The 26,089-nt window shown below is 59.2% G+C and overlaps 1 protein-coding gene across 2 annotated transcripts in view; it reads right to left on the bottom strand.

Moving 5' to 3' along the window:
• Nucleotides 1-26,089, bottom strand: part of lipeb (lipase, hormone-sensitive b) — a 90,496-nt gene that overhangs the window by 19,313 nt on the left and 45,094 nt on the right. For both annotated transcript variants that reach the window (XM_060852731.1, XM_060852732.1), the window contains exon 5: nucleotides 24,796-24,981. In XM_060852731.1, coding sequence (XP_060708714.1) covers nucleotides 24,796-24,981 — 186 coding nt within the window. The remainder of the gene's footprint in view (nucleotides 1-24,795; nucleotides 24,982-26,089) is intronic.

The following is a 26,089-nucleotide window of genomic DNA, read 5'->3' as shown; positions in this document are numbered from 1 at the left end:
GCAGTACCAGGTGTCTATCCCTGGGGATCAGTGTGGGACTGCAGTACCAGGCTCCGCCCTCTGGGTGTCAGTGTGGGACTGCAGTACCAGGTGTCTATCCCAAGGGGGCAGTGTGGGACTGCAGTACCAGGTGTCTATCCCTGGGGGTCAGTGTGGGACTGCAGTACCAGGTGTCTATCCCTGGGGGTCAGTGCGGCACTACAGTGCCAGGTGTCTATCCCTGGGGGTCAGTGTGGGACTGCAGTACCAGGTGTCGATCCCTGGGGGTCAGTGTGGGACTGCAGTACCAGGTGTCTATCCCTGGGGGTCAGTGTGGCACTACAGTGCCAGGTGTCTATCCATGGGGGTCAGTGTGGGACTGCAGTACCAGGTGTCTATCCCTGGGGGTCAGTGTGGGACTGCAGTACCAGGTGTCTATCCCTGGGGGTCAGTGCGGCACTACAGTGCCAGGTGTCTATCCATGGGGGTCAGTGTGGGACTGCAGTACCAGGTGTCGATCCCTTGGGGTCAGTGTGGGACTGCAGTACCAGGGGTCTATCCCTGGGGGTCAGTGTGGGACTGCAATACCAGGTGTCTATCCCTGGGGGTCAGTGTGAAACTGCAGGACCAGGTGTCTATCCCTGGGGGTCAGTGTGAAACTGCAGTACCAGGTGTATATCCCTGGGGGTCAATGCGGGACTGCAGTACCAGGTGTCTATCCCTGGGGGTCAGTGTGGGACTGCAGTACCAGGTGTCTATACCTGGGGGTCAGTGTGGGACTGCAGTACCAGGTGTCTATCCCTGGGAGTCAGTGTGGGACTGCAGTACCAGGCTCCGCCCTCTGGGTGTCAGTGTGGGACTGCAGTACCATGTGCCTATCCCTGGGGGTCAGTGTGGGACTGCAGTACCAGGTGTCTATCCATGGGGGTCAGTGTGGGACTGCAGTACCAGGTGTCTATCCATGGGGGTCAGTGTGGGACTGCATTACCAGGTGTCTATCCCTGGGGAGTCAGTGTGGGACTGCAGTACCAGGTGTCTATCCCTGGGGGTCAGTGTGGGACTGCAGTACCAGGTGTCTATCCATGGGGGTCAGTGTGGGACTGCATTACCAGGTGTCTATCCCTGGGGGTCAGTGTGGGACGGCATTACCAGGTGTCTGTCCCTGGGGGTCAGTGTGGGACTGCAGTACCATGTGTCTATCCCTGGGGGTCAGTGTGGGACTGCAGTACCAGGTGTCCATCCCTGGGGGTCAGTGTGGGACTGCAGTACCAGGTGTCTGTCCCTGGGGGGTCAGTGTGGGACTGCAGTACCAGGTGTCTATCCGTTGGGGTCAGTGTGGGACTGCAGTACCAGGTGTCTATCCCTGGGGAACTGCGTGGGACTGCAGTACTAGGTGTCTATCCCTGGGGGTCAGTGTGGGACTGCAGTACCAGGTGTGTATCCCAGGGGGTCAGTGTGGGACTGCAGAACCAGGTTCCTATCCCTGGGGGTCAGTGCGGGACTGCAGTACCAGGTGTCTATCTCTCGGGGTCAGTGTGGGACTGCAGTACCATGTGTCTATCCCTGGGGGTCAGTGTGAGACTGCAGTACCAGGTGTCTATCCCAGGGGGTCAGTGTGGGACTGCAGAACCAGGTTCCTATCCCTGGGGGTCAGTGCGGGACTGCAGTACCAGGTGTCTATCTCTCGGGGTCAGTGTGGGACTGCAGTACCATGTGTCTATCCCTCGGGGTCAGTGTGAGACTGCAGTACCAGGTGTATATCCTTGGGGGTCAGTGTGGGACTGCAGTACCAGGTGTCTATCCTGGCGGTCAGTGCGGGATTGCAGCACCAGGTCTCCATCCCTGGGGGTCAGTGTGGGACAGCAGTACCAGGTGTCTATCCATGGGGGTCAGTGTGGGACAGCAGTACCAGGTGTCTATCCCTGGGGGAACAGTGTGGGACTGCAGTACCAGGTGTCTATCCCTGGGGGTCAGTGTGGGACTGCAGTACCAGGTGTCTATCCCTGGGGGTCAGTGTGGGAGTGCAGTACCAGGTGTCTATCCCTGGGGGTCAGTGTGGGACTGCAGTACCAGGTGTCTATCCCTGGGGGTCAGTGTGGGACTGCAGTACCAGGTGTCTATCACTGGGGGTCAGTGTGGGACTGCAGTACCAGGCGTCTATCCCTGGGGGAACTGTGCGGGACTGCAGTACCAGGTGCCTACCCCTGGGGGAACAGTATGGGAGTGCAGTACCAGGTGTCTATCCCTGGGGGAACAGTGTGGGACTGCAGTACCAGGTGTCTATCCCAGGGGGTCAGTGTGGGACTGCAGTACCAGTTGTCTGTCCCTCGGGGAACAGTGTGAGACTGCAGTACCAGGTGTCTAACCCTGGGGGTCAGTGTGGGACTGCAGTACCAGGTGTCTATTCATGGGGGTCATTGTGGGACTGCAGTACCAGGTGTCTGTCCCTGGGGGAACTGTGTGGGAATGCAGTACCAGGTGTCTATCCCAGGGGGTCAGTGTGGGACTGCAGTACCAGGTGTCTATCCCTGGGGGAACAGTGTGGGACTGCAGTACCAGGTGTCTCTCCCTGGGGAAACAGTGTGGGACTGCAGTACCAGGTGTCTATCCCTGGGGGCAGTGTGGGACTGCAGTACCAGGTGTCTATCCCAGGGGGAACAGTGTGGGACTGCAGTACCAGGTGTCTATCCCTGGGGGAACTGCGTGGGACTGCAGTACTAGGTGTCTATCCCTGGGGTTCAGTGTGGGACTGCAGTACCCGGTGTCTATCCCTGGGGGGTCAGTGTGGGACTGCAGTACCAGGTGTCTATCCCAGGGGGTCAGTGTGGGACTGCAGAACCAGCTTCCTATCCCTGGGGGTCAGTGTGGGACTGCAGTACCAGGTGTCTATCCCTGGGGGTCAGTGTGGGACTGCAGTACCAGGTGTCTATCACTGGGGGTCAGTGTGGGACTGCAGTACCAGGCGTCTATCCCTGGGGGAACAGTATGGGAGTGCAGTACCAGGTGTCTATCCCTGGGGGAACAGTGTGGGACTGCAGTACCAGGTGTCTATCCCAGGGGGTCAGTGTGGGACTGCAGTACCAGGTGTCTGTCCCTCGGGGAACAGTGTGAGACTGCAGTACCAGGTGTCTATCCCTGGGGGTCAGTGTGGGACTGCAGTACCAGGTGTCTATTCATGGGGGTCATTGTGGGACTGCAGTACCAGGTGTCTATCCCTGGGGGAACTGTGTGGGAATGCAGTACCAGGTGTCTATCCCAGGGGGTCAGTGTGGGACTGCAGTACCAGGTGTCTATCCCTGGGGGAACAGTGTGGGACTGCAGTACCAGGTGTCTATCCCTGGGGGTCAGTGTGGGACTGCAGTACCAGGTGTCTATCCCTGGGGGCAGTGTGGGACTGCAGTACCAGGTGTCTATCCCAGGGGGAACAGTGTGGGACTGCAGTACCAGGTGTCTATCCCTGGGGGAACTGCGTGGGACTGCAGTACTAGGTGTCTATCCCTGGGGTTCAGTGTGGGACTGCAGTACCCGGTGTCTATCCCTGGGGGGTCAGTGTGGGACTGCAGTACCAGGTGTCTATCCCAGGGGGTCAGTGTGGGACTGCAGAACCAGCTTCCTATCCCTGGGGGTCAGTGCGGGACTGCAGTACCAGGTGTCTATCTCTGGGGGTCAGTGTGGGACTGCAGTACCATGTATCTATCCCTGGGAGTCAGTGTGAGACTGCAGTACCAGGTGTCTATCCCTGGGGGTCAGTGCGGGACTACAGTACCAGGTGTCTATCCCCGGGGGAACAGTGTGGGACTGCAGTACCAGGTGTCGATCCCTGGGGGTCAGTGTGGGACTGCAGTACCAGGTGACTATCCCTGGGGGAGCAGTGCGGGACTAAAGTACCAGGTGTCTATCCCTGGGGGTCAGTGTGGGACTGCAGTACCAGGTGTCTATCCCTGGGGGGTCAGTGTGGGACTGCAGTACCAGGTGTCTATCCCTGGGGGTCAGTGTGGGACTGCAGTACCAGGTGTCTCTCCCTGGGGAAACAGTGTGGGACTGCAGTACCAGGTGTCTATCCCTGGGGGTCAGTGTGGGACTGCAGTACCAGGTGTCTGGCCCTGGCGGTTAGTTTGGGACTGCAGTACCAGGTGTCTATCCCTCGGGGTCAGTGTGGGACTGGAGTACCAGGTATCTATCCCTGGGGGTCAGTGTGGGACTGCAGTACCAGGTGTCTATCCCTGGGGGAACTGTGCGGGACTGCAGTACCAGGTGCCTACCCCTGGGGGAACAGTGTGGGAGTGCAGTACCAGGTGCCTATCCCTGGGGGAACTGTGTGGGACTGCAGTACCAGGTGCCTATCCCTGGGGGAACAGTGTGGGAATGCAGTACCAGGTGTCGATCCCAGGGGGTCAGTGAGGGACTGCAGTACCAGGTGTCTGTCCCTGGGGGAACAGTGTGGGAATGCAGTACCAGGTGCCTATCCCTGGGGGAACTGTGTGGGACTGCAGTAACAGGTGCCTATCCCTGGGGGAACAGTGTGGGAATGCAGTACCAGGTGTCGATCCCAGGGGGTCAGTGTGGGACTGCAGTACCAGGTGTCTATCCCTGGGGGAACAGTGCGGGACTAAAGTACCAGGTGTCTATCCCTGGGGGAACAGTGTGGGAATGCAGTACCAGGTGTCGATCCCAGGGGGTCAGTGTGGGACTGCAGTACCAGGTGTCTATCCCTGGGGGAACAGTGCGGGACTAAAGTACCAGGTGTCTATCCCTGGGGGTCAGTGTGGGACAGCAGTACCAGGTGTCTATCCATGGGGGTCAGTGTGGTACCGCAGTACCAGGTGTCTATCCCTGGGGGTCAGTGTGGGACTGCAGAACAAGGTGTCTATCCCTGTGGGTGTCATTGTGGGACTGCAGTACCAGGTGTCTATTCCTGGGAGTCAGTGTAGGACTGCAGAAGCAGGTGTCTGTCCCTGGGGGTCAGTGTGGGACTGCAGTACCAGGTGTCTATCCCTGGGGGAACAGTGTGGGACCGCAGTACCAGGTGTCTATCCCTGGGGGTCAGTGTGGGACTGCAGTACCAGGTGTCTATCCCTGGGGTGTCAGTGTGGGACTGCAGTACCAGGTGTCTATCCCTGGTGGTCAGTGTGGGACTGCAGTACCAGGTGTCTATCCCTGGGGGAACAGTGTGGGACCGCAGTACCAGGTGTCTGTCCCTGGGGGTCAGCGTGGGACTGCAGTACCAGGTGTCTATCCCTGGGGGTCAGTGTGGGACTGCAGTACCAGGTGTCTATCCCTGGGGGTCAGTGTGGGACTGCAGTACCAAGTGTCTATCCCTGGGGGTCAGTGTGGGACTGCAGTACCAGGTGTCTATCCCTGGGGGACAGTGTGGGACTGCATAACCAGGTGTCTATCCCTTGGGGTCAGTGTGGGACTGCAGTACCAGGTCTCTGTCCCTGGGGGTCAGTGTGGGACTGCAGTACCAGGTGTCTATCCCTGGGGGTCAGTGTGGGACTGCAGTACCAGGTGTGTATCCCTGGGGGTCAGTGTGGGACTGCAGTACCAGGTGTCTCTCCCTGGGGGTCAGCGTGTGACTGCAGTACCAGGTGTCTGTCCCTGGGGGTCAGCGTGGGACTGCAGTACCAGGTGTCTATCCCTGTGGGTCAGCGTGGGACTGCAGTACCAGGTGTCTATCCGTTGGGGTCAGTGTGGGACTGCAGTACCAGGTGTCAACCCCTGGGGGTTATTGTGGGACTGCAGTACCAGGTGTCTATCCCTGGGGGTCAGTGTGCGACTGCAGTACCAGGTGTCTATCCCTGGGGGTCAGTGTGGGACTGCAGTACCAGGTGTCTATCCCTGGGGGTCAGTGTGAGACTGCAGTACAAGGTTTCTGCCCCTGGGGGTCAGTGTGAGACTGCAATACCAGGTGTCTATCCCTGTGGGTCAGTGTGGGACTGCAGTACCAGGTGTCTATCCCTGGGGGTCAGTGTGGGACTGCAGTACCAGGTGTCTATCCCTGGGGGTCAGTGTGGGACTGCAGTACCAGGTGCCTATCCCTGTGGGGTCAGTGTGGGACTGCAGTACCAGGTGTCTATCCCTGGGGGTCAGTGTGGGACTGCAATACCAGGTGTCTATCCCTGTGGGGTCAGTGTGGGACTGCAGTACCAGGCTCCTCCCTCTGGGTGTCAGTGTGGGACTGCAGTACCCGGTGTCTATCCCTGGGGGTCAGTGTGGGACTGCAGTACCAGGTGTCTATCCCAGGGGGTCAGTGTGGGACTGCAATACCAGGTGTCTATCCCTGTGGGGTCAGTGTGGGACTGCAGTACCAGGCTCCTCCCTCTGGGGTCAGTGTGGGACTGCAGTACCAGGTGTCTATCCCAGGGGGTCAGTGTGGGACTGCAGTACCAGGTGTCTATCCCAGGGGGTCAGTGTGGGACTGCAGTACCAGGTGTCTATCCCTGGGGGTCAGTGTGGGACTGCAGTACCTGGTGTCTATCCCTGGGGTTCAGTGTGGGACTGCAGTACCAGGTGTCTATCCCTGGGGTGTCAGTGTGGGACTGCAGTACCTGGTGTCTATCCCTGGGGGGTCAGTGTGGGACTGCAGTACCAGGTGTCTATCCCTGGGTGTCAGTGTGGGACTGCAGTACCAGGTGTATATCCCTGGGGGTCAGTGTGGGACTGCAGTACCAGGTGTCTATCCCTGGGGGTCAGTGTGGGACTGCAGTACCAGGTGTCTATCCCTGGGGGGTCAGTGTGGGACTGCAGTACCTGGTGTCTATCCCTGGGGGTCAGTGTAGGACTGCAGTAGCAGGTGTCTGTCCCTGGGGGTCAGTGTGGGACTGCAGTACCAGGTGTCTATCCCTGGGGGTCAGTATGGGACTGCAGTACCAGGTGTCTATCCCTGGGGGTCAGTGTGGGACTGCAGTAGCAGGTGTCTGTCCCTGGGGGTCAGTGTGGGACTGCCGTACCAGGTGTCTATCCCTGGGGGAACAGTGTGCGACCGCAGTACCAGGTGTCTATCCCTGGGGGTCAGTGTGGGACTGCAGTACCAGATGCCTATCCCTGGGGGTCAGTGTGGGACGCAGTACCAGGTGTCTATCCCTGTGGGGTCAGTGTGGGACTGCAGTACCAGGTGTCTATCCCTGGGGGTCAGTGTAGGACTGCAGTAGCAGGTGTCTGTCCCTGGCGGTCAGTGTGGGACTGCAGTACCAGGTGTCTATCCCTGGGGGAACAGTGTGGGACCGCAGTACCAGGTGTCTATCCCTGGGGGTCAGTGTGGGACTGCAGTACCAGGTGTCTATCCCTGTGGTGTCAGTGTGGGACTGCAGTACCAGGTGTGTATCCCTGGGGGTCAGTGTGGGACTGCAGTACCAGGTATCTATCCCTGGGGGTCAGCGTGGGACTGCAGTACCAGGTGTCTATCCCTGGGGGTCAGTGTGGGACTGCAGTACCAGGTGTCTATCCCTGGGGGTCAGTGTGGGACTGCAGTACCAAGTGTCTGTCCCTGGGGGTCAGTGTGGGACTGCAGTACCAGGTGTCTATCCCTGGGGGACAGTGTGGGACTGCATAACCAGGTGTCTATCCCTTGGGGTCAGTGTGGGACTGCAGTACCAGGTCTCTATCCCTGGGGGTCAGTGTGGGACTGCAGTACCAGGTGTCTATACCTGGGGGAACAGTGTGGGACCGCAGTACCAGGTGTCTATCCCTGGGGGTTAGTGTGGGACTGCAGTACCAGGTGTGTATCCCTGGGGGTCAGTGTGGGACTGCAGTACCAGGTGTCTCTCCCTGGGGGTCAGCGTGTGACTGCAGTACCAGGTGTCTGTCCCTGGGGGTCAGTGTGGGACTGCAGTACCAGGTGTCTATCCCTGTGGGTCAGCGTGGGACTGCAGTACCAGGTGTGTATCCCTGGGGGTCAGTGTGGGACTGCAGTACCAGGTCCTATCCCTGGGGGTCAGTGTGGGACTGCAGTACCAGGTGTCTACCCCTGGGGGTTATTGTGGGACTGCAGTACCAGGTGTCTATCCCTGGGGGTCAGTGTGGGACTGCAATACCAGGTGTCTATCCCTGTGGGGTCAGTGTGGGACTGCAGTACCAGGCTCCTCCCTCTGGGGTCAGTGTGGGACTGCAGTACCAGGTGTCTATCCCTGGGAGTCAGTGTAGGACTGCAGTAGCAGGTGTCTGTCCCTTGGGGTCAGTGTGGGACTGCAGTACCAGGTGTCTATCCCTGGGGGTCAGTGTAGGACTGCAGTACCAGGTGTCTGTCCCTGGGGGTCAGTGTGGGACTGCAGTACCAGGTGTCTATCCCTGGGGGAACAGTGTGGGACCGCAGTACCAGGTGTCTATCCCTGGGGGTCAGTGTGGGACTGCAGAACAAGGTGTCTATCCCTGTGGGTGTCATTGTGGGACTGCAGTACCAGGTGTCTATTCCTGGGAGTCAGTGTAGGACTGCAGAAGCAGGTGTCTGTCCCTGGGGGTCAGTGTGGGACTGCAGTACCAGGTGTCTATCCCTGGGGGTCAGTATGGGACTGCAGTACCAGGTGTCTATCCCTGGGGGTCAGTGTAGGACTGCAGTAGCAGGTGTCTGTCCCTGGGGGTCAGTGTGGGACTGCAGTACCAGGTGTCTATCCCTGGGGGAACAGTGTGGGACCGCAGTACCAGGTGTCTATCCCTGGGGGTCAGTGTGGGACTGCAGTACCAGGTGTCTATCCCTGGGGGTCAGTGTGGGACTGCAGTACCAGGTGTCTATCCCTGGAGGTCAGTGTGGGACTGCAGTACCAGGTGTCTATCCCTGGGGGAACAGTGTGGGACCGCAGTACCAGGTGTCTGTCCCTGGGGGTCAGCGTGGGACTGCAGTACCAGGTGTCTATCCCTGGGGGTCAGTGTGGGAGTGCAGTACCAGGTGTCTATCCCTGGGGCTCAGTGTGGGACTGCAGTACCAAGTGTCTATCCCTGGGGGTCAGTGTGGGACTGCAGTACCAGGTGTCTATCCCTGGGGGACAGTGTGGGACTGCATAACCAGGTGTCTATCCCTTGGGGTCAGTGTGGGACTGCAGTACCAGGTCTCTGTCCCTGGGGGTCAGTGTGGGACTGCAGTACCAGGTGTCTATACCTGGGGGAACAGTGTGGGACCGCAGTACCAGGTGTGTATCCCTGGGGGTCAGTGTGGGACTGCAGTACCAGGTGTCTCTCCCTGGGGGTCAGCGTGTGACTGCAGTACCAGGTGTCTGTCCCTGGGGGTCAGCGTGGGACTGCAGTACCAGGTGTCTATCCCTGTGGGTCAGCGTGGAACTGCAGTACCAGGTGTCTATCCGTTGGGGTCAGTGTGGGACTGCAGTACCAGGTGTCAACCCCTGGGGGTTATTGTGGGACTGCAGTACCAGGTGTCTATCCCTGGGGGTCAGTGTGCGACTGCAGTACCAGGTGTCTATCCCTGGGGGTCAGTGTGAGACTGCAGTACAAGGTTTCTGCCCCTGGGGGTCAGTGTGAGACTGCAATACCAGGTGTCTATCCCTGTGGGTCAGTGTGGGACTGCAGTACCAGGTGTCTATTCCTGGGAGTCAGTGTAGGACTGCAGAAGCAGGTGTCTGTCCCTGGGGGTCAGTGTGGGACTGCAGTACCAGGTGTCTATCCCTGGGGGTCAGTATGGGACTGCAGTACCAGGTGTCTATCCCTGGGGGTCAGTGTAGGACTGCAGTAGCAGGTGTCTGTCCCTGGGGGTCAGTGTGGGACTGCAGTACCAGGTGTCTATCCCTGGGGGTCAGTGTGAGACTGCAGTACAAGGTTTCTGCCCCTGGGGGTCAGTGTGAGACTGCAATACCAGGTGTCTATCCCTGTGGGTCAGTGTGGGACTGCAGTACCAGGTGTCTATTCCTGGGAGTCAGTGTAGGACTGCAGAAGCAGGTGTCTGTCCCTGGGGGTCAGTGTGGGACTGCAGTACCAGGTGTCTATCCCTGGGGGTCAGTATGGGACTGCAGTACCAGGTGTCTATCCCTGGGGGTCAGTGTAGGACTGCAGTAGCAGGTGTCTGTCCCTGGGGGTCAGTGTGGGACTGCAGTACCAGGTGTCTATCCCTGGGGGAACAGTGCGGAACCGCAGTACCAGGTGTCTGTCCCTGGGGGTCAGCGTGGGACTGCAGTACCAGGTGTCTATCCCTGGGGGTCAGTGTGGGAGTGCAGTACCAGGTGTCTGTCCCTGGGGGTCAGTGTGGGACTGCAGTACCAAGTGTCTATCCCTGGGGGTCAGTGTGGGACTGCAGTACCAGGTGTCTATCCCTGGGGGACAGTGTGGGACTGCATAACCAGGTGTCTATCCCTTGGGGTCAGTGTGGGACTGCAGTACCAGGTCTCTGTCCCTGGGGGTCAGTGTGGGACTGCAGTACCAGGTGTCTATACCTGGGGGAACAGTGTGGGACCGCAGTACCAGGTGTCTATCCCTGGGGGTCAGTGTGGGACTGCAGTACCAGGTGTGTATCCCTGGGGGTCAGTGTGGGACTGCAGTACCAGGTGTCTCTCCCTGGGGGTCAGCGTGTGACTGCAGTACCAGGTGTCTGTCCCTGGGGGTCAGCGTGGGACTGCAGTACCAGGTGTCTATCCCTGTGGGTCAGCGTGGGACTGCAGTACCAGGTGTCTATCCGTTGGGGTCAGTGTGGGACTGCAGTACCAGGTGTCAACCCCTGGGGGTTATTGTGGGACTGCAGTACCAGGTGTCTATCCCTGGGGGTCAGTGTGCGACTGCAGTACCAGGTGTCTATCCCTGGGGGTCAGTGTGGGACTGCAGTACCAGGTGTCTATCCCTGGGGGTCAGTGTGAGACTGCAGTACAAGGTTTCTGCCCCTGGGGGTCAGTGTGAGACTGCAATACCAGGTGTCTATCCCTGTGGGTCAGTGTGGGACTGCAGTACCAGATGTCTATCCCTGGGGGTCAGTGTGGGACTGCAGTACCAGGTGTCTATCCCTGGGGGTCAGTGTGGGACTGCAGTACCAGGTGCCTATCCCTGTGGGGTCAGTGTGGGACTGCAGTACCAGGTGTCTATCCCTGGGGGTCAGTGTGGGACTGCAATACCAGGTGTCTCTCCCTGTGGGGTCAGTGTGGGACTGCAGTACCAGGCTCCTCCCTCTGGGTGTCAGTGTGGGACTGCAGTACCCGGTGTCTATCCCTGGGGGTCAGTGTGGGACTGCAGTACCAGGTGTCTATCCCAGGGGGTCAGTGTGGGACTGCAGTACCAGGTGTCTATCCCTGGGGTCAGTGTGGGACTGCAGTACCTGGTGTCTATCCCTGGGGTTCAGTGTGGGACTGCAGTACCAGGTGTCTCTCCCTGGGGGTCAGTGTGGGACTGCAGTACCAGGTGTCTATCACTGTGGGTCAGCGTGGGACTGCAGTACCAGGGGTCTATCCCTGGGGGTCAGTGTGGGACTGCAGTACCAGGTGCCTATCCCTGGGGGTCAGTGTGGGACTGCAGTACCAGGTGTCTTCCCCTGGGGGTTAGTGTGGGACTGCAGTACCAGGTGTCTATCCCTGGGGGTCAGTGTGCAACTGCAGTACCAGGTGTCTTTCCCTGGGGGTCAGTGTGGGACTGCAGTACCAGGTGTCTATCCCTGGGGGTCAGTGTGAGACTGCAGTACAAGGTTTCTGCCCCTGGGGGTCAGTGTGAGACTGCAATACCAGGTGTCTATCCCTGTGGGTCAGTGTGGGACTGCAGTACCAGGTGTCTATCCCTGGGGGTCAGTGTGGGACTGCAGTACCAGGTGTCTATCCCTGGGGGTCAGTGTGGGACTGCAGTACCTGGTGTCTATCCCTGGGGTTCATTGTGGGACTGCAGTACCAGGTGTCTATCCCTGGGGGTCAGTGTAGGACTGCAGTACCAGGTGCCTATCCCTGGGGGTCAGTGTGGGACTGCAGTACCAGGTGTCTACCCCTGGGGGTTATTGTGGGACTGCAGTACCAGGTGTCTATCCCTGGGGGTCAGTGTGCGACTGCAGTACCAGGTGTCTATCCGTAGGGGTCAGTGTGGGACTGCAGTACCAGGTGTCTGTCCCTGGGGGTCAGTGTGGGACTGCAGTACCAGGTGTCTATCCCTGGGGGTCAGTATGGGACTGCAGTACCAGGTGTGTATCCCTGGGGGTCAGTGTAGGACTGCAGTACCAGGTGTCTGTCCCTGGGGGTCAGTGTGGGACTGCAGTACCAGGTGTCTATCCCTGGGGGTCAGTATGGGACTGCAGTACCAGGTGTCTATCCCTGGGGGTCAGTGTAGGACTGCAGTACCAGGTGTCTGTCCCTGGGGGTCAGTGTGGGACTGCAGTACCAGGTGTCTACCCCTGGTGGTTATTGTGGGACTGCAGTACCAGGTGTCTATCCCTGGGGGTCAGTGTGCGACTGCAGTACCAGGTGTCTATCCCTGGGGGTCAGTGTGGGACTGCAGTACCAGGTGTCTATCCCTGGGGGTCAGTGTGGGACTGCAGTACCAGGTGTCTATCCCTGGGGGTCAGTGTGGGACTGCAGTACCAGGTGTCTATCCCTGTGGGGTCAGTGTGGGTCTGCAGTACCAGGTGTCTATCCCTGTGGGGTCAGTGTGGGACTGCAGTACCAGGCTCCTCCCTCTGGGTGTCAGTGTGGGACTGCAGTACCAGGTGTCTATCCCTGGGGGTCAGTGTGGGACAGCAGTACCAGGTGTCTATCCCAGGGGGTCAGTGTGGGACTGCAGTACCAGGTGTCTATCCCTGGGGGTCAGTGTGGGACTGCAGTACCTGGTGTCTATCCCTGGGGTTCATTGTGGGACTGCAGTACCAGGTGTCTATCCCTGGGGGTCAGTGTGGGACTGCAGTACCAGGTGCCTATCCCTGGGGGTCAGTGTGGGACTGCAGTACCAGGTGTCTACCCCTGGGGGTTATTGTGGGACTGCAGTACCAGGTGTCTATCCCTGGGGGTCATTGTGTGACTGCAGTACCAGGTGTCTATCCCTGGGGGTCAGTGTGGGACTGCAGTACCAGGTGTCTGTCCCTGGGGGTCAGTGTGGGACTGCAGTACCAGGTGTTTATCCCTGTGGGTCAGTATGGGACTGCAGTACCAGGTGTCTATCCCTGGGGGTCAGTGTAGGACTGCAGTACCAGGTGTCTGTCCCTGGGGGTCAGTGTGGTACTGCAGTACCAGGTGTCTATCCCTGGGGGAACAGTGTGGGACCGCAGTACCAGGTGTCTATCCCTGGGGGTCTGTGTGGGACTGCATAACCAGGTGTCTATCCCTTGGGGTCAGTGTGGGACTGCAGTACCAGGTCTCTGTCCCTGGGGGTCAGTGTGGGACTGCAGTACCAGGTGTCTATACCTGGGGGAACAGTGTGGGACCGCAGTACCAGGTGTCTATCCCTGGGGGTCAGTGTGGGACTGCAGTACCAGGTGTGTATCCCTGGGGGTCAGTGTGGGACTGCAGTACCAGGTGTCTCTCCCTGGGGGTCAGCGTGTGACTGCAGTACCAGGTGTCTGTCCCTGGGGGTCAGCGTGGGACTGCAGTACCAGGTGTCTATCCCTGTGGGTCAGCGTGGGACTGCAGTACCAGGTGTCTATCCGTTGGGGTCAGTGTGGGACTGCAGTACCAGGTGTCAACCCCTGGGGGTTATTGTGGGACTGCAGTACCAGGTGTCTATCCCTGGGGGTCAGTGTGCGACTGCAGTACCAGGTGTCTATCCCTGGGGGTCAGTGTGGGACTGCAGTACCAGGTGTCTATCCCTGGGGGTCAGTGTGAGACTGCAGTACAAGGTTTCTGCCCCTGGGGGTCAGTGTGAGACTGCAATACCAGGTGTCTATCCCTGTGGGTCAGTGTGGGACTGCAGTACCAGGTGTCTATCCCTGGGGGTCAGTGTGGGACTGCAGTACCAGGTGTCTATCCCTGGGGGTCAGTGTGGGACTGCAGTACCAGGTGCCTATCCCTGTGGGGTCAGTGTGGGACTGCAGTACCAGGTGTCTATCCCTGGGGGTCAGTGTGGGACTGCAATACCAGGTGTCTATCCCTGGGGGTCAGTGTGGGACTGCAGTACCAGGTGTCTATCCCTGGGGGTCAGTGTGGGACTGCAGTACCAGGTGCCTATCCCTGTGGGGTCAGTGTGGGACTGCAGTACCAGGTGTCTATCCCTGTGGGGTCAGTGTGGGACTGCAGTACCAGGCTCCTCCCTCTGGGTGTCAGTGTGGGACTGCAGTACCCGGTGTCTATCCCTGGGGGTCAGTGTGGGACTGCAGTACCAGGTGTCTATCCCAGGGGGTCAGTGTGGGACTGCAGTACCAGGTGTCTATCCCTGGGGTCAGTGTGGGACTGCAGTACCTGGTGTCTATCCCTGGGGTTCAGTGTGGGACTGCAGTACCAGGTGTCTCTCCCTGGGGGTCAGTGTGGGACTGCAGTACCAGGTGTCTATCACTGTGGGTCAGCGTGGGACTGCAGTACCAGGGGTCTATCCCTGGGGGTCAGTGTGGGACTGCAGTACCAGGTGCCTATCCCTGGGGGTCAGTGTGGGACTGCAGTACCAGGTGTCTTCCCCTGGGGGTTAGTGTGGGACTGCAGTACCAGGTGTCTATCCCTGGGGGTCAGTGTGCGACTGCAGTACCAGGTGTCTATCCCTGGGGGTCAGTGTGGGACTGCAGTACCAGGTGTCTATCCCTGGGGGTCAGTGTGAGACTGCAGTACAAGGTTTCTGCCCCTGGGGGTCAGTGTGAGACTGCAATACCAGGTGTCTATCCCTGTGGGTCAGTGTGGGACTGCAGTACCAGGTGTCTATCCCTGGGGGCCAGTGTGGGACTGCAGTACCAGGTGTCTATCCCTGGGGGTCAGTGTGGGACTGCAGTACCTGGTGTCTATCCCTGGGGTTCATTGTGGGACTGCAGTACCAGGTGTCTATCCCTGGGGGTCAGTGTAGGACTGCAGTACCAGGTGCCTATCCCTGGGGGTCAGTGTGGGACTGCAGTACCAGGTGTCTACCCCTGGGGGTTATTGTGGGACTGCAGTACCAGGTGTCTATCCCTGGGGGTCAGTGTGCGACTGCAGTACCAGGTGTCTATCCGTAGGGGTCAGTGTGGGACTGCAGTACCAGGTGTCTGTCCCTGGGGGTCAGTGTGGGACTGCAGTACCAGGTGTCTATCCCTCGGGGTCAGTATGGGACTGCAGTACCAGGTGTGTATCCCTGGGGGTCAGTGTAGGACTGCAGTACCAGGTGTCTGTCCCTGGGGGTCAGTGTGGGACTGCAGTACCTGGTGTCTATCCCTGGGGGCCAGTATGGGACTGCAGTACCAGGTGTCTATCCCTGGGGGTCAGTGTAGGACTGCAGTACCAGGTGTCTGTCCCTGGGGGTCAGTGTGGGACTGCAGTACCAGGTGTCTACCCCTGGGGGTTATTGTGGGACTGCAGTACCAGGTGTCTATCCCTGGGGGTCAGTGTGCGACTGCAGTACCAGGTGTCTATCCCTGGGGGTCAGTGTGGGACTGCAGTACCAGGTGTCTATCCCTGGGGGTCAGTGTGGGACTGCAGTACCAGGTGTCTATCCCTGGGGGTCAGTGTGGGACTGCAGTACCAGGTGTCTATCCCTGTGGGGTCAGTGTGGGTCTGCAGTACCAGGTGTCTATCCCTGGGGGTCAGTGTGGGACTGCAATACCAGGTGTCTATCCCTGTGGGGTCAGTGTGGGACTGCAGTACCAGGCTCCTCCCTCTGGGTGTCAGTGTGGGAGTGCAGTACCAGGTGTCTATCCCTGGGGGTCAGTGTGGGACAGCAGTACCAGGTGTCTATCCCAGGGGGTCAGTGTGGGACTGCAGTACCAGGTGTCTATCCCTGGGGGTCAGTGTGGGACTGCAGTACCTGGTGTCTATCCCTGGGGTTCATTGTGGGACTGCAGTACCAGGTGTCTATCCCTGGGGGTCAGTGTAGGACTGCAGTACCAGGTGTCTGTCCCTGGGGGTCAGTGTGGGACTGCAGTACCAGGTGTCTACCCCTGGGGGTTATTGTGGGACTGCAGTACCAGGTGTCTATCCCTGGGGGTCAGTGTGCGACTGCAGTACCAGGTGTCTATCCCTGGGGGTCAGTGTGGGACTGCAGTACCAGGTGTCTATCCCTGGGGGTCAGTGTGGGACTGCAGTACCAGGTGTCTATCCCTGGGGGTCAGTGTGGGACTGCAGTACCAGGTGTCTATCCCTGTGGGGTCAGTGTGGGTCTGCAGTACCAGGTGTCTATCCCTGGGGGTCAGTGTGGGACTGCAATACCAGGTGTCTATCCCTGTGGGGTCAGTGTGGGACTGCAGTACCAGGCTCCTCCCTCTGGGTGTCAGTGTGGGAGTGCAGTACCAGGTGTCTATCCCTGGGGGTCAGTGTGGGACAGCAGTACCAGGTGTCTATCCCAGGGGGTCAGTGTGGGACTGCAGTACCAGGTGTCTATCCCTGGGGGTCAGTGTGGGACTGCAGTACCTGGTGTCTATCCCTGGGGTTCATTGTGGGACTGCAGTACCAGGTGTCTATCCCTGGGGGTCAGTGTGGGACTGCAGTACCAGGTGCCTATCCCTGGGGGTCAGTGTGGGACTGCAGTACCAGGTGTCTACCCCTGGGGGTTATTGTGGGACTGCAGTACCAGGTGTCTATCCCTGGGGGTCATTGTGCGACTGCAGTACCAGGTGTCTATCCCTGGGGGTCAGTGTGGGACTGCAGTACCAGGTGTCTGTCCCTGGGGGTCAGTGTGGAACTGCAGTACCAGGTGTTTATCCCTGTGGATCAGTATGGGACTGCAGTACCAGGTGTCTATCCCTGGGGGTCAGTGTAGGACTGCAGTACCAGGTGTCTGTCCCTGGGGGTCAGTGTGGTACTGCAGTACCAGGTGTCTATCCCTGGGGGAACAGTGTGGGACCGCAGTACCAGGTGTCTATACCTGGGGGTCTGTGTGGGACTGCAGAACAAGGTGTCTATCCCTGTGGGTGTCAGTGTGGGACTGCAGTACCAGGTGTCTATCCCTGTGGGTGTCAGTGTGGGACTGCAGTACCAGGTGTCTATCCCTGGGAGTCAGTGTAGGACTGCAGTAGCAGGTGTCTGTCCCTGGGGATCAGTGTGGGACTGCAGTACCAGGTGTCTATCCCTGGGGGTCAGTGTAGGACTGCAGTAGCAGGTGTCTGTCCCTGGGGGTCAGTGTGGGACTGCAGTACCAGGTGTCTATCCCTGGGGGAACAGTGTGGGACCGCAGTACCAGGTGTCTATCCCTGGGGGTCAGTGTGGGACTGCAGTACCAGGTGTCTATCCCTGGGGTGTCAGTGTGGGACTGCAGTACCAGGTGTGTATCCCTGGGGGTCAGTGTGGGACTGCAGTACCAGGTGTCTGTCCCTGGGGGTCAGCGTGGGACTGCAGTACCAGGTGTCTATCCCTGGGGGTCAGTGTGGGACTGCAGTACCAGGTGTCTATCCCTGGGGGTCAGTGTGGGACTGCAGTACCAGGTGTCTATCCCTGGGGGTCAGTGTGGGACTGCAGTACCAGGTGTCTATCCCTGGGGGACAGTGTGGGACTGCATAACCAGGTGTCTATCCCTTGGGGTCAGTGTGGGACTGCAGTACCAGGTCTCTGTCCCTGGGGGTCAGTGTGGGACTGCAGTACCAGGTGTCTATACCTGGGGGAACAGTGTGGGACCGCAGTACCAGGTCTCTGTCCCTGGGGGTCAGTGTGGGACTGCAGTACCAGGTGTCTCTCCCTGGGGGTCAGCGTGTGACTGCAGTACCAGGTATCTGTCCCTGGGGGTCAGCGTGGGACTGCAGTACCAGGTGTCTATCCCTGGGGGTCAGCGTTTGACTGCAGTACCAGGTGCCTATCCCTGGGGGTCAGTGTGGGACTGCAGTACCAGGCGTCTATCCCTGGGGGTCAGTGTGCGACTGCAGTACCAGGTGTCTATCCCTGGGGGTCAGTGTGGGACTGCAGTACAAGGTTTCTGCCCCTGGGGTCAGTGTGAGACTGCAATGCCAGGTGTCTATCCCTGTGGGTCAGTGTGGGACTGCAGTACCAGGTGTCTATCCCTGGGGGTCAGTGTGGGACTGCAGTACCAGGTGTCTGTCCCTGGGGGTCAGTGTGAGACTGCAGTACAAGGTTTCTGCCCCTGGGGGTCAGTGTGAGACTGCAATACCAGGTGTCTATCCCTGGGGGTCAGTGTGGGACTGCAGTACCAGGTGTCTATCCCTGGGGGTCAGTGTGAGACTGCAGTACAAGGTTTCTGCCCCTGGGGGTCAGTGTGAGACTGCAATACCAGGTGTCTATCCCTGTGGGTCAGTGTGGGACTGCAGTACCAGGTGTCTATCCCTGGGGGTCAGTGTGGGACTGCAGTACCAGGTGTCTATCCCTGGGGGTCAGTGTGGGACTGCAGTACCAGGTGCCTATCCCTGTGGGGTCAGTGTGGGACTGCAGTACCAGGTGTCTATCCCTTGGGGTCAGTGTGGGACTGCAATACCAGGTGTCTCTCCCTGTGGGGTCAGTGTGGGACTGCAGTACCAGGCTCCTCCCTCTGGGTGTCAGTGTGGGACTGCAGTACCAGGTGTCTATCCCTCGGGGTCAGTGTGGGACTGCAGTACCAGGTGTCTATCCCTGGGGGTCAGTGTGGGACTGCAGTACCTGGTGTCTATCCCTGGGGGTCAGTGTGGGACTGCAGTACCAGGTGTCTATCCCTGGGGGTCAGTGTGGGACTGCAGTACCAGGTGTCTATCCCTGGGGGTCAGTGTGGGACTGCAGTACCTGGTGTCTATCCCAGGGGGTCAGTGTGGGACTGCAGTACCAGGTGTCTATCCCTGGGGGTCAGTGTGGGACTGCAGTACCTGGTGTCTATCCCTGGGGTTCAGTGTGGGACTGCAGTACCAGGTGTCTATCCCTGGGGGTCAGTGTGGGACTGCAGTACCAGGTGTCTCTCACTGTGGGTCAGCGTGGGACTGCAGTACCAGGTGTCTATCCCTGGGGGTCAGTGTGGGACTGCAGTACCAGGTGCCTATCCCTGGGGGTCAGTGTGGGACTGCAGTACCAGGTGTCTTCCCCTGGGGGTTATTGTGGGACTGCTGTACCAGGTGTCTATCCCTGGGGGTCAGTGTGCGACTGCAGTACCAGGTGTCTATCCCTGGGGGTCAGTGTGGGACTGCAGTACCAGCTGTCTGCCCTAGTGGGGGTCAGTGTGGGACTGCAGTACCATGTGTCTATCCCTGGGGGTCAGTGTGAGACTGCAATACCAGGTGTCTATCCCTGGGGGTCAGGGTGGGACTGCAGTACCAGGTGTCTATCCCTGGTGGTCAGTGTGGGACGGCAGTACCAGGTGTCTATCTCTGGGGGTCAGTGTGGGACTGCAGTACCAGGTGTCTATCCCTGGGGGGTCAGTGTGGGACTGCAGTACCAGGTGTCTATCCCTGGGGGTCAGTGTGGGACTGCAGTACCAGGTGTCTATCCCTGGGGGTCAGTGTGGTACTGCAGTACCAGGTGTCTATCCCTGGGGGTCAGTGTGGGACTGCAGTACCAGGTGTCTATCCCTCGGGGTCAGTGTGGGACTGCAGTACCAGGTGTCTATCCCTGGGGGTCAGTGTGGGACTGCAGTACCAGGTGCCTATCCCTGGGGGTCAGTGTGGGACTGCAGTACCAGGTGTCTATCCCTGGGTGACAGTATGGGACTGCAGTACCGGGTGTCTATCCCTGGGGGTCAGTGTGGGACTGCAGTACCAGGCTCCTCCCTCTGGGTGTCAGTGTGGGACCGCAGTACCATGTGTCTATCCCTGGGGGTCAGTGTGGGACAGCAGTACCAGGTATCTATCCCTGGTGGTCAGTGTGGGACTGCAGTACCAGGTGTCTATCTCTGGGGGTCAGTGTGGGACTGCAGTACCAGGTGTCTATCCCTGGGGCTCAGCGTGGGACTGCAGTACCAGGTGTCTATCCCTGGGGGTCAGTGTGGGACTGCAGTACCAGGTGTCTATCCCTGCGGGGTCAGTGTGGGACTGCAGTACCTGGTGTCTATCCCTGGGGGTCAGTGTGGGACTGCAGTACCTGGTGTCTATCCCTGGGGTTCAGTGTGGGACTGCAGTACCAGGTGTCAATCCCTGGGGGTCAGTGTGGGACTGCTGTACCAGGTGTCTATCCCTGGGGGTCAGTGTGGGACTGCAGTACCAGGTGTCTATCCCTGGGGGTCAGTGTGGGAGTGCAGTACCAGGTGCCTCTCCCTGGGGTTCAGTGTGGGACTGCTGTACCAGGTGTCTATCCCTGGGGGTCAGTGTGGGACTGCAGTACCAGGTGTCTGTCCCTGGGGGTCAGTGTGGGACTGCAGTACCAGGTGTCTATCCCTGGCGGGGTCAGTGTGGGACTGCAGTACCAGGTACCTATCCCTGGGGGTCAGTGTGGGACTGCAGTACCAGGTGCCTATCCCTGGGGGTCAGTGTGGGACTGCAGTACCAGGTGTCTATCCCTGGGGGTCAGTGTGGGACTGCAGTACCAGCTGTCTGCCCTAGTGGGGGTCAGTGTGGGACTGCAGTATCATGTGTCTATCCTTGGGGGTCAGTGTGGGACGGCAGTACCAGGTGTCTATCCCTGGGGGGTCAGTGTGGGACTGCAGTACCAGGTGTCTATCCCTGGGGGTCAGTGTGGGACTGCAGTACCAGGTGTCTACCCCTGGGGGTCAGTGTGGGACTGCAGTACCAGGTGTCTATCCCTGGGGGTCAGTGTGGGACTGCAGTACCAGGTGCCTGTCCCTGGGGGTCAGTGTGGGACTGCAGTACCAGGTGTCTATCCCTGGGTGTCAGTATGGGACTGCAGTACCAGGTGTCTATCCCTGGGGGTCAGTGTGGGACTGCAGTACCAGGTGTCTATCCCTGGGGGTCAGTGTGGGACTGCAGTACCGGGTGTCTATCCCTGGGGGTCAGTGTGGGACTGCAGTACCAGGCTCCTCCCTCTGGGTGTCAGTGTGGGACCGCAGTACCAGGTGTCTATCCCTGGGGGTCAGTGTGGGACAGCAGTACCAGGTATCTATCCCTGGTGGTCAGTGTGGGACTGCAGTACCAGGTGTCTATCTCTGGGGGTCAGTGTGGGACTGCAGTACCAGGTGTCTATCCCTGGGGGTCTGTGAGGGACTGCAGTACCAGGTGTCTATCCCTCGGGGTCAGTATGGGACTGCAGTACCGGGTGTCTATCCCTGGGGGTCAGTGTGGGACTGCAGTACCAGGTGTCTATCCCTGGGGGTCAGTGTAGGACTGCAGTACCAGGTGTCTGTCCCTGGGGGTCAGTGTGGGACTGCAGTACCAGGTGTCTATCCCTGGGGGAACAGTGTGGGACCGCAGTACCAGGTGTCTATCCCTGGGGGTCAGTGTGGGATTGCAGAACAAGGTGTCTATCCCTGTGGGTGTCAGTGTGGGACTGCAGTACCAGGTGTCTATCCCTGGGAGTCAGTGTAGGACTGCAGTAGCAGGTGTCTGTCCCTGGGGGTCAGTGAGGGACTGCAGTACCAGGTGTCTATCTCTGGGGGTCAGTGTGGGACTGCAGTACCAGGTGTCTATCCCTGGTGGTCAGTGTGGGACGGCAGTACCAGGTGTCTATCCCTGGGGGGTCAGTGTGGGACTGCAGTACCAGGTGTCTATCCCTGGGGGTCAGTGTGGGACTGCAGTACCAGGTGTCTATCCCTGGGTGTCAGTGTGGTACTGCAGTACCAGGTGCCTATCCCTGGGGGTCAGTGTGGGACTGCAGTACCAGGTGTCTATCCCTGGGTGTCAGTATGGGACTGCAGTACCGGGTGTCTATCCCTGGGGGTCAGTGTGGGACTGCAGTACCAGGTGTCTATCTCTGGGGGTCAGTGTGGGACTGCAGCACCAGGTGTCTATCCCTGGGGGTCTGTGAGGGACAGCAGTACCAGGTGTCTATCCCTGGGGGTCTGTGAGGGACTGCAGTACCAGGTGTCTATCCCTCGGGGTCAGTATGGGACTGCAGTACCGGGTGTCTATCCCTGGGGGTCAGTGTGGGACTGCAGTACCAGGTGTCTATCCCTGGGGGTCAGTGTAGGACTGCAGTACCAGGTGTCTGTCCCTGGGGGTCAGTGTGGGACTGCAGTACCAGGTGTCTATCCCTGGGGGAACAGTGTGGGACCGCAGCACCAGGTGTCTATCCCTGGGGGTCAGTGTGGGATTGCAGAACAAGGTGTCTATCCCTGTGGGTGTCAGTGTGGGACTGCAGTACCAGGTGTCTATCCCTGGGAGTCAGTGTAGGACTGCAGTAGCAGGTGTCTGTCCCTGGGGGTCAGTGTGGGACTGCAGTACCATGTGTCTATCCCTGGGGGTCAGTGAGGGACTGCAGTACCAGGTGTCTATCCCTGGGGGTCAGTGTGGGACTGCAGTACCAGGTGTCTATCCCTGGTGGTCAGTGTGGGACGGCAGTACCAGGTGTCTATCCCTGGGGGGTCAGTGTGGGACTGCAGTACCAGGTGTCTATCCCTGGGGGTCAGTGTGGTACTGCAGTACCAGGTGTCTATCCCTGGGGGTCAGTGTGGGACTGCAGTACCAGGTGCCTATCCCTGGGGGTCAGTGTGGGACTGCAGTACCAGGCTCCTCCCTCTGGGTGTCAGTGTGGGACCGAAGTACCAGGTGTCTATCCCTGGGGGTCAGTGTGGGACTGCAGTACCAGGTGTCGATCCCAGGGGGTCAGTGTAGGACTGCAGTACCAGGTGTCTATCCCTGGGGGTCAGTGTGGGACAGCAGTACCAGGTGTCTATCCCTGGTGGTCAGTGTGGGACTGCAGTACCAGGTGTCTATCTCTGGGGGTCAGTGTGGGACTGCAGTACCAGGTGTCTATCCCTGGGGCTCAGCGTGGGACTGCAGTACCAGGTGTCTATCCCTGGGGGTCAGCGTGGGACTGCAGTACCAGGTGTCTATCCCTGGGGCTCAGCGTGGGACTGCAGTACCAGGTGTCTATCCCTGGGGCTCAGCGTGGGACTGCAGTACCAGGTGTCTATCCCTGGGGGTCTGTGAGCGACTGCAGTACCAGGAGTCTATCCCTCGGGGTCAGTATGGGACTGCAGTACCGGGTGTCTATCCCTGGGGGTCAGTGTGGGACTGCAGTACCAGGTGTCTATCCCTGGGGGTCAGTGTAGGACTGCAGTACCAGGTGTCTGTCCCTGGGGGTCAGTGTGGGACTGCAGTACCAGGTGTCTATCCCTGGGGGAACAGTGTGGGACCGCAGTACCAGGTGTCTATCCCTGGGGGTCAGTGTGGGACTGCAGTACCAGGTGTCTGTCCCTGGGGGTCAGTGTGGGACTGCAGTACCAGGTGTCTATCCCTGGGGGAACAGTGTGGGACCGCAGTACCAGGTGTCTATCCCTGGGGGTCAGTGTGGGATTGCAGAACAAGGTGTCTATCCCTCGGGGTCAGTGTAGGACTGCAGTAGCAGGTGTCTATCCCTGGGGGTCAGTGTGGGACTGCAGTACCAGGTGTCTATCCCTGGGGGTCAGTATGGGACTGCAGTACCAGGTGTCTATCCCTGGGGGTCAGTGTAGGACTGCAGTAGCAGGTGTCTGTCCCTGGGGGTCAGTGTGGGACTGCAGTACCAGGTGTCTATCTCTGGGGGAACAGTGTGGGACCGCAGTACCAGGTGTCTATCCCTGGGGGTCAGTGTGGGACTGCAGTACCAGGTGTCTATCCCTGGGGTGTCAGTGTGGGACTGCAGTACCAGGTGTGTATCCCTCGGGGTCAGTGTGGGACTGCAGTACCAGGTGTCTGTCCCTGGGGGTCAGCATGGGACTGCAGTACCAGGTGTCTATCCCTGGGGGTCAGCGTGGGACTGCAGTACCAGGTGTCTATCCCTGGGGGTCAGTGTGGGACTGCAGTACCAGGTGTCTATCCCTGGGGGTCAGTGTGGGACTGCAGTACCAGGTGTCTATCCCTGGGGGTCAGTGTGGGACTGCAGTACCAGGTGTCTATCCCTGGGGGACAGTGTGGGACTGCATAACCAGGTGTCTGTCCCTGGGGGTCAGTGTGGGACTGCAGTACCAGGTGTCTATACCTGGGGTAACAGTGTGGGACCGCAGTACCAGGTGTCTATACCTGGGGTAACAGTGTGGGACCGCAGTACCAGGTGCCTATCCCTGGGGGTCAGTGTGGGACTGCAGTACCAGGTGTCTACCCCTGGGGGTTATTGTGGGACTGCAGTACCAGGTGTCTATCCCTGGGGGTCAGTGTGCGACTGCAGTACCAGGTGTCTATCCCTGGGGGTCAGTGTGAGACTGCAGTACAAGGTTTCTGCCCCTGGGGGTCAGTGTGAGACTGCAATACCAGGTGTCTATCCCTGTGGGTCAGTGTGGGACTGCAGTACCAGGTGTCTATCCCTGGGGGTCAGTGTGGGACCGCAGTACCAGGTGTCTATCCCTGGGGGTCAGTGTGGGACTGCAGTACCAGGTGTCTATCCCTGGGGGTCAGTGTGGGACTGCAGTACCATGTGTCTATCCCTGGGGGGTCAGTGTGGGGCTGCAGTACCAGGTGTCTATCCCTGGGGGTCAGTGTGGGGCTGCAGTACCAGGTGTCTATCCCTGGGGGTCAGTGTGGGACTGCAGTACCAGGTGTCTGCCCCAGTGGGGGGTCAGTGTGGGACTGCAGTACCAGGTGTCTGCCCCAGTGGGGGGTCAGTGTGGGGCTGCAGTACCAGGTGTCTGCCCCAGTGGGGGGTCAGTGTGGGGCTGCAGTGCACATAGTGAAACCCACCATGGACACCATCTTTTCCCGCTCCAACGTATAAGCTGAGACCTGCAAAGCACATGCCTTGGTTGCCCCGGTAAGAAGCAGAGTGCCGCGCACACATCAGCTCCCTCCGCTCCTCAGCCGACAGCCCACCCTGTGGGGCACTTTACCTGTCCCTCTCGCAGCTCGTAGGAGATCAGCCTCATGTGTACCGGCCCCGGGCCAGAGTGCGCCACGGGAGGGCTAATGTCCACCGTCAGATTGGGGTCAGCCTGCATCGACAGCTTGAAGGGGTTGGGTGGGACGGCCAGAGTCTTGTTCACACGCACCGTGGTCGAGGTTAGAGTCACCAGAGACTGGCAGGAAGAGAAAAGACAATGGACTCAGTCAGTCAGGGGAAGTTGGTGAAGGTGTTGAAGACGTTGGGGGACGCAGGGAGCCCAGAATGGGGACGATGGGGAGGGAGACAGCTTGTGGATAACACTGAACCTCACACTCAGATAGAGATTAATCTGGGCTCTATTTTAAAAACACCGTTCATTGGGCGCTGCTGGCTGGTCCAACATTTATTACCCCGTCCCTAGTTGCCCCGTGAGAAGGTGGTGAGCTGCCTTCTTGGAGCACTGCAGTTCTCGGGAGAGTGAAACCCTCAGTACTGTTAGGGAGGGAGCTCCAGGATTTTGACCCAGTGACAGTGAAAGAACGGCGATACATTTCCAAGTCAGGATAGTGAGTGACTCAGGGGGCAACTTGCAGGGAATGGTGTCCCATGGATCTGCTGCCCCTTGGCCTTCCCGCTGGAAGTGGCCGTGGGTTTGGAAGGTACTGTCTTGGTGAATGTCTGCAGTGCATCATGGAGATGGGACACCCTGCTGCTACTGAGCGTCGGGGTGGGAGGGAGTGGGTGTTTGTGGGTGTGGGGCCAATCAAGTGGGGGCTGCTTTGTCCCTGGATGGTGTCGAGCTTCCTGAGTGTTGTTGGAGGTGTCCCCATCCCGGGAAGTGGGGAATATTCCCTCCCACTCCTGACTTGTGCCTTGTATAATGGTCAGGCTTTGGGGAGGCGGGAGGTGAGTTACTCGCTGCAGGATTCCCAGCCTCTGACCTGCTCTTGTAGCCACCGTGTTGATGTGGTGAGTCCAGTTGAGTTTCTGGTCAACGGTAACACCCAGGATGGTGACAGTGGGGGATTCTGTGATGCCAATGCCTTATAGCGTTTAATTCGGAGGGGAATTTACAGCAGCATTGTGTACAGTTCTGGTTGCTGCTGAAGAATGTGGAAGGGTTCAGAGGCAATTTACCAGGACGTTGCCTGGTATGGAGGGAAGGTCTTATGAGGAAAGGCTGAGGGACTTGAGGCTGTTTTTGTTAGAGAGAAGAAGATTGAGAGGTGACTTAATAGAAACATATAAGATAATCAGAGGGTTAGGTAGGGTGGGCAGGGAGAGCCTTTTTCCTCGGATGG

The sequence above is a fragment of the Hemiscyllium ocellatum genome, chromosome 38 (genome assembly GCF_020745735.1).
Source record: "Hemiscyllium ocellatum isolate sHemOce1 chromosome 38, sHemOce1.pat.X.cur, whole genome shotgun sequence".
In the NCBI taxonomy this organism is placed as follows: domain Eukaryota; kingdom Metazoa; phylum Chordata; class Chondrichthyes; order Orectolobiformes; family Hemiscylliidae; genus Hemiscyllium; species Hemiscyllium ocellatum.
The sequence above is the reverse complement of the archived record's forward strand: the minus strand, read 5'-3'. Positions and strand labels throughout refer to the sequence as shown.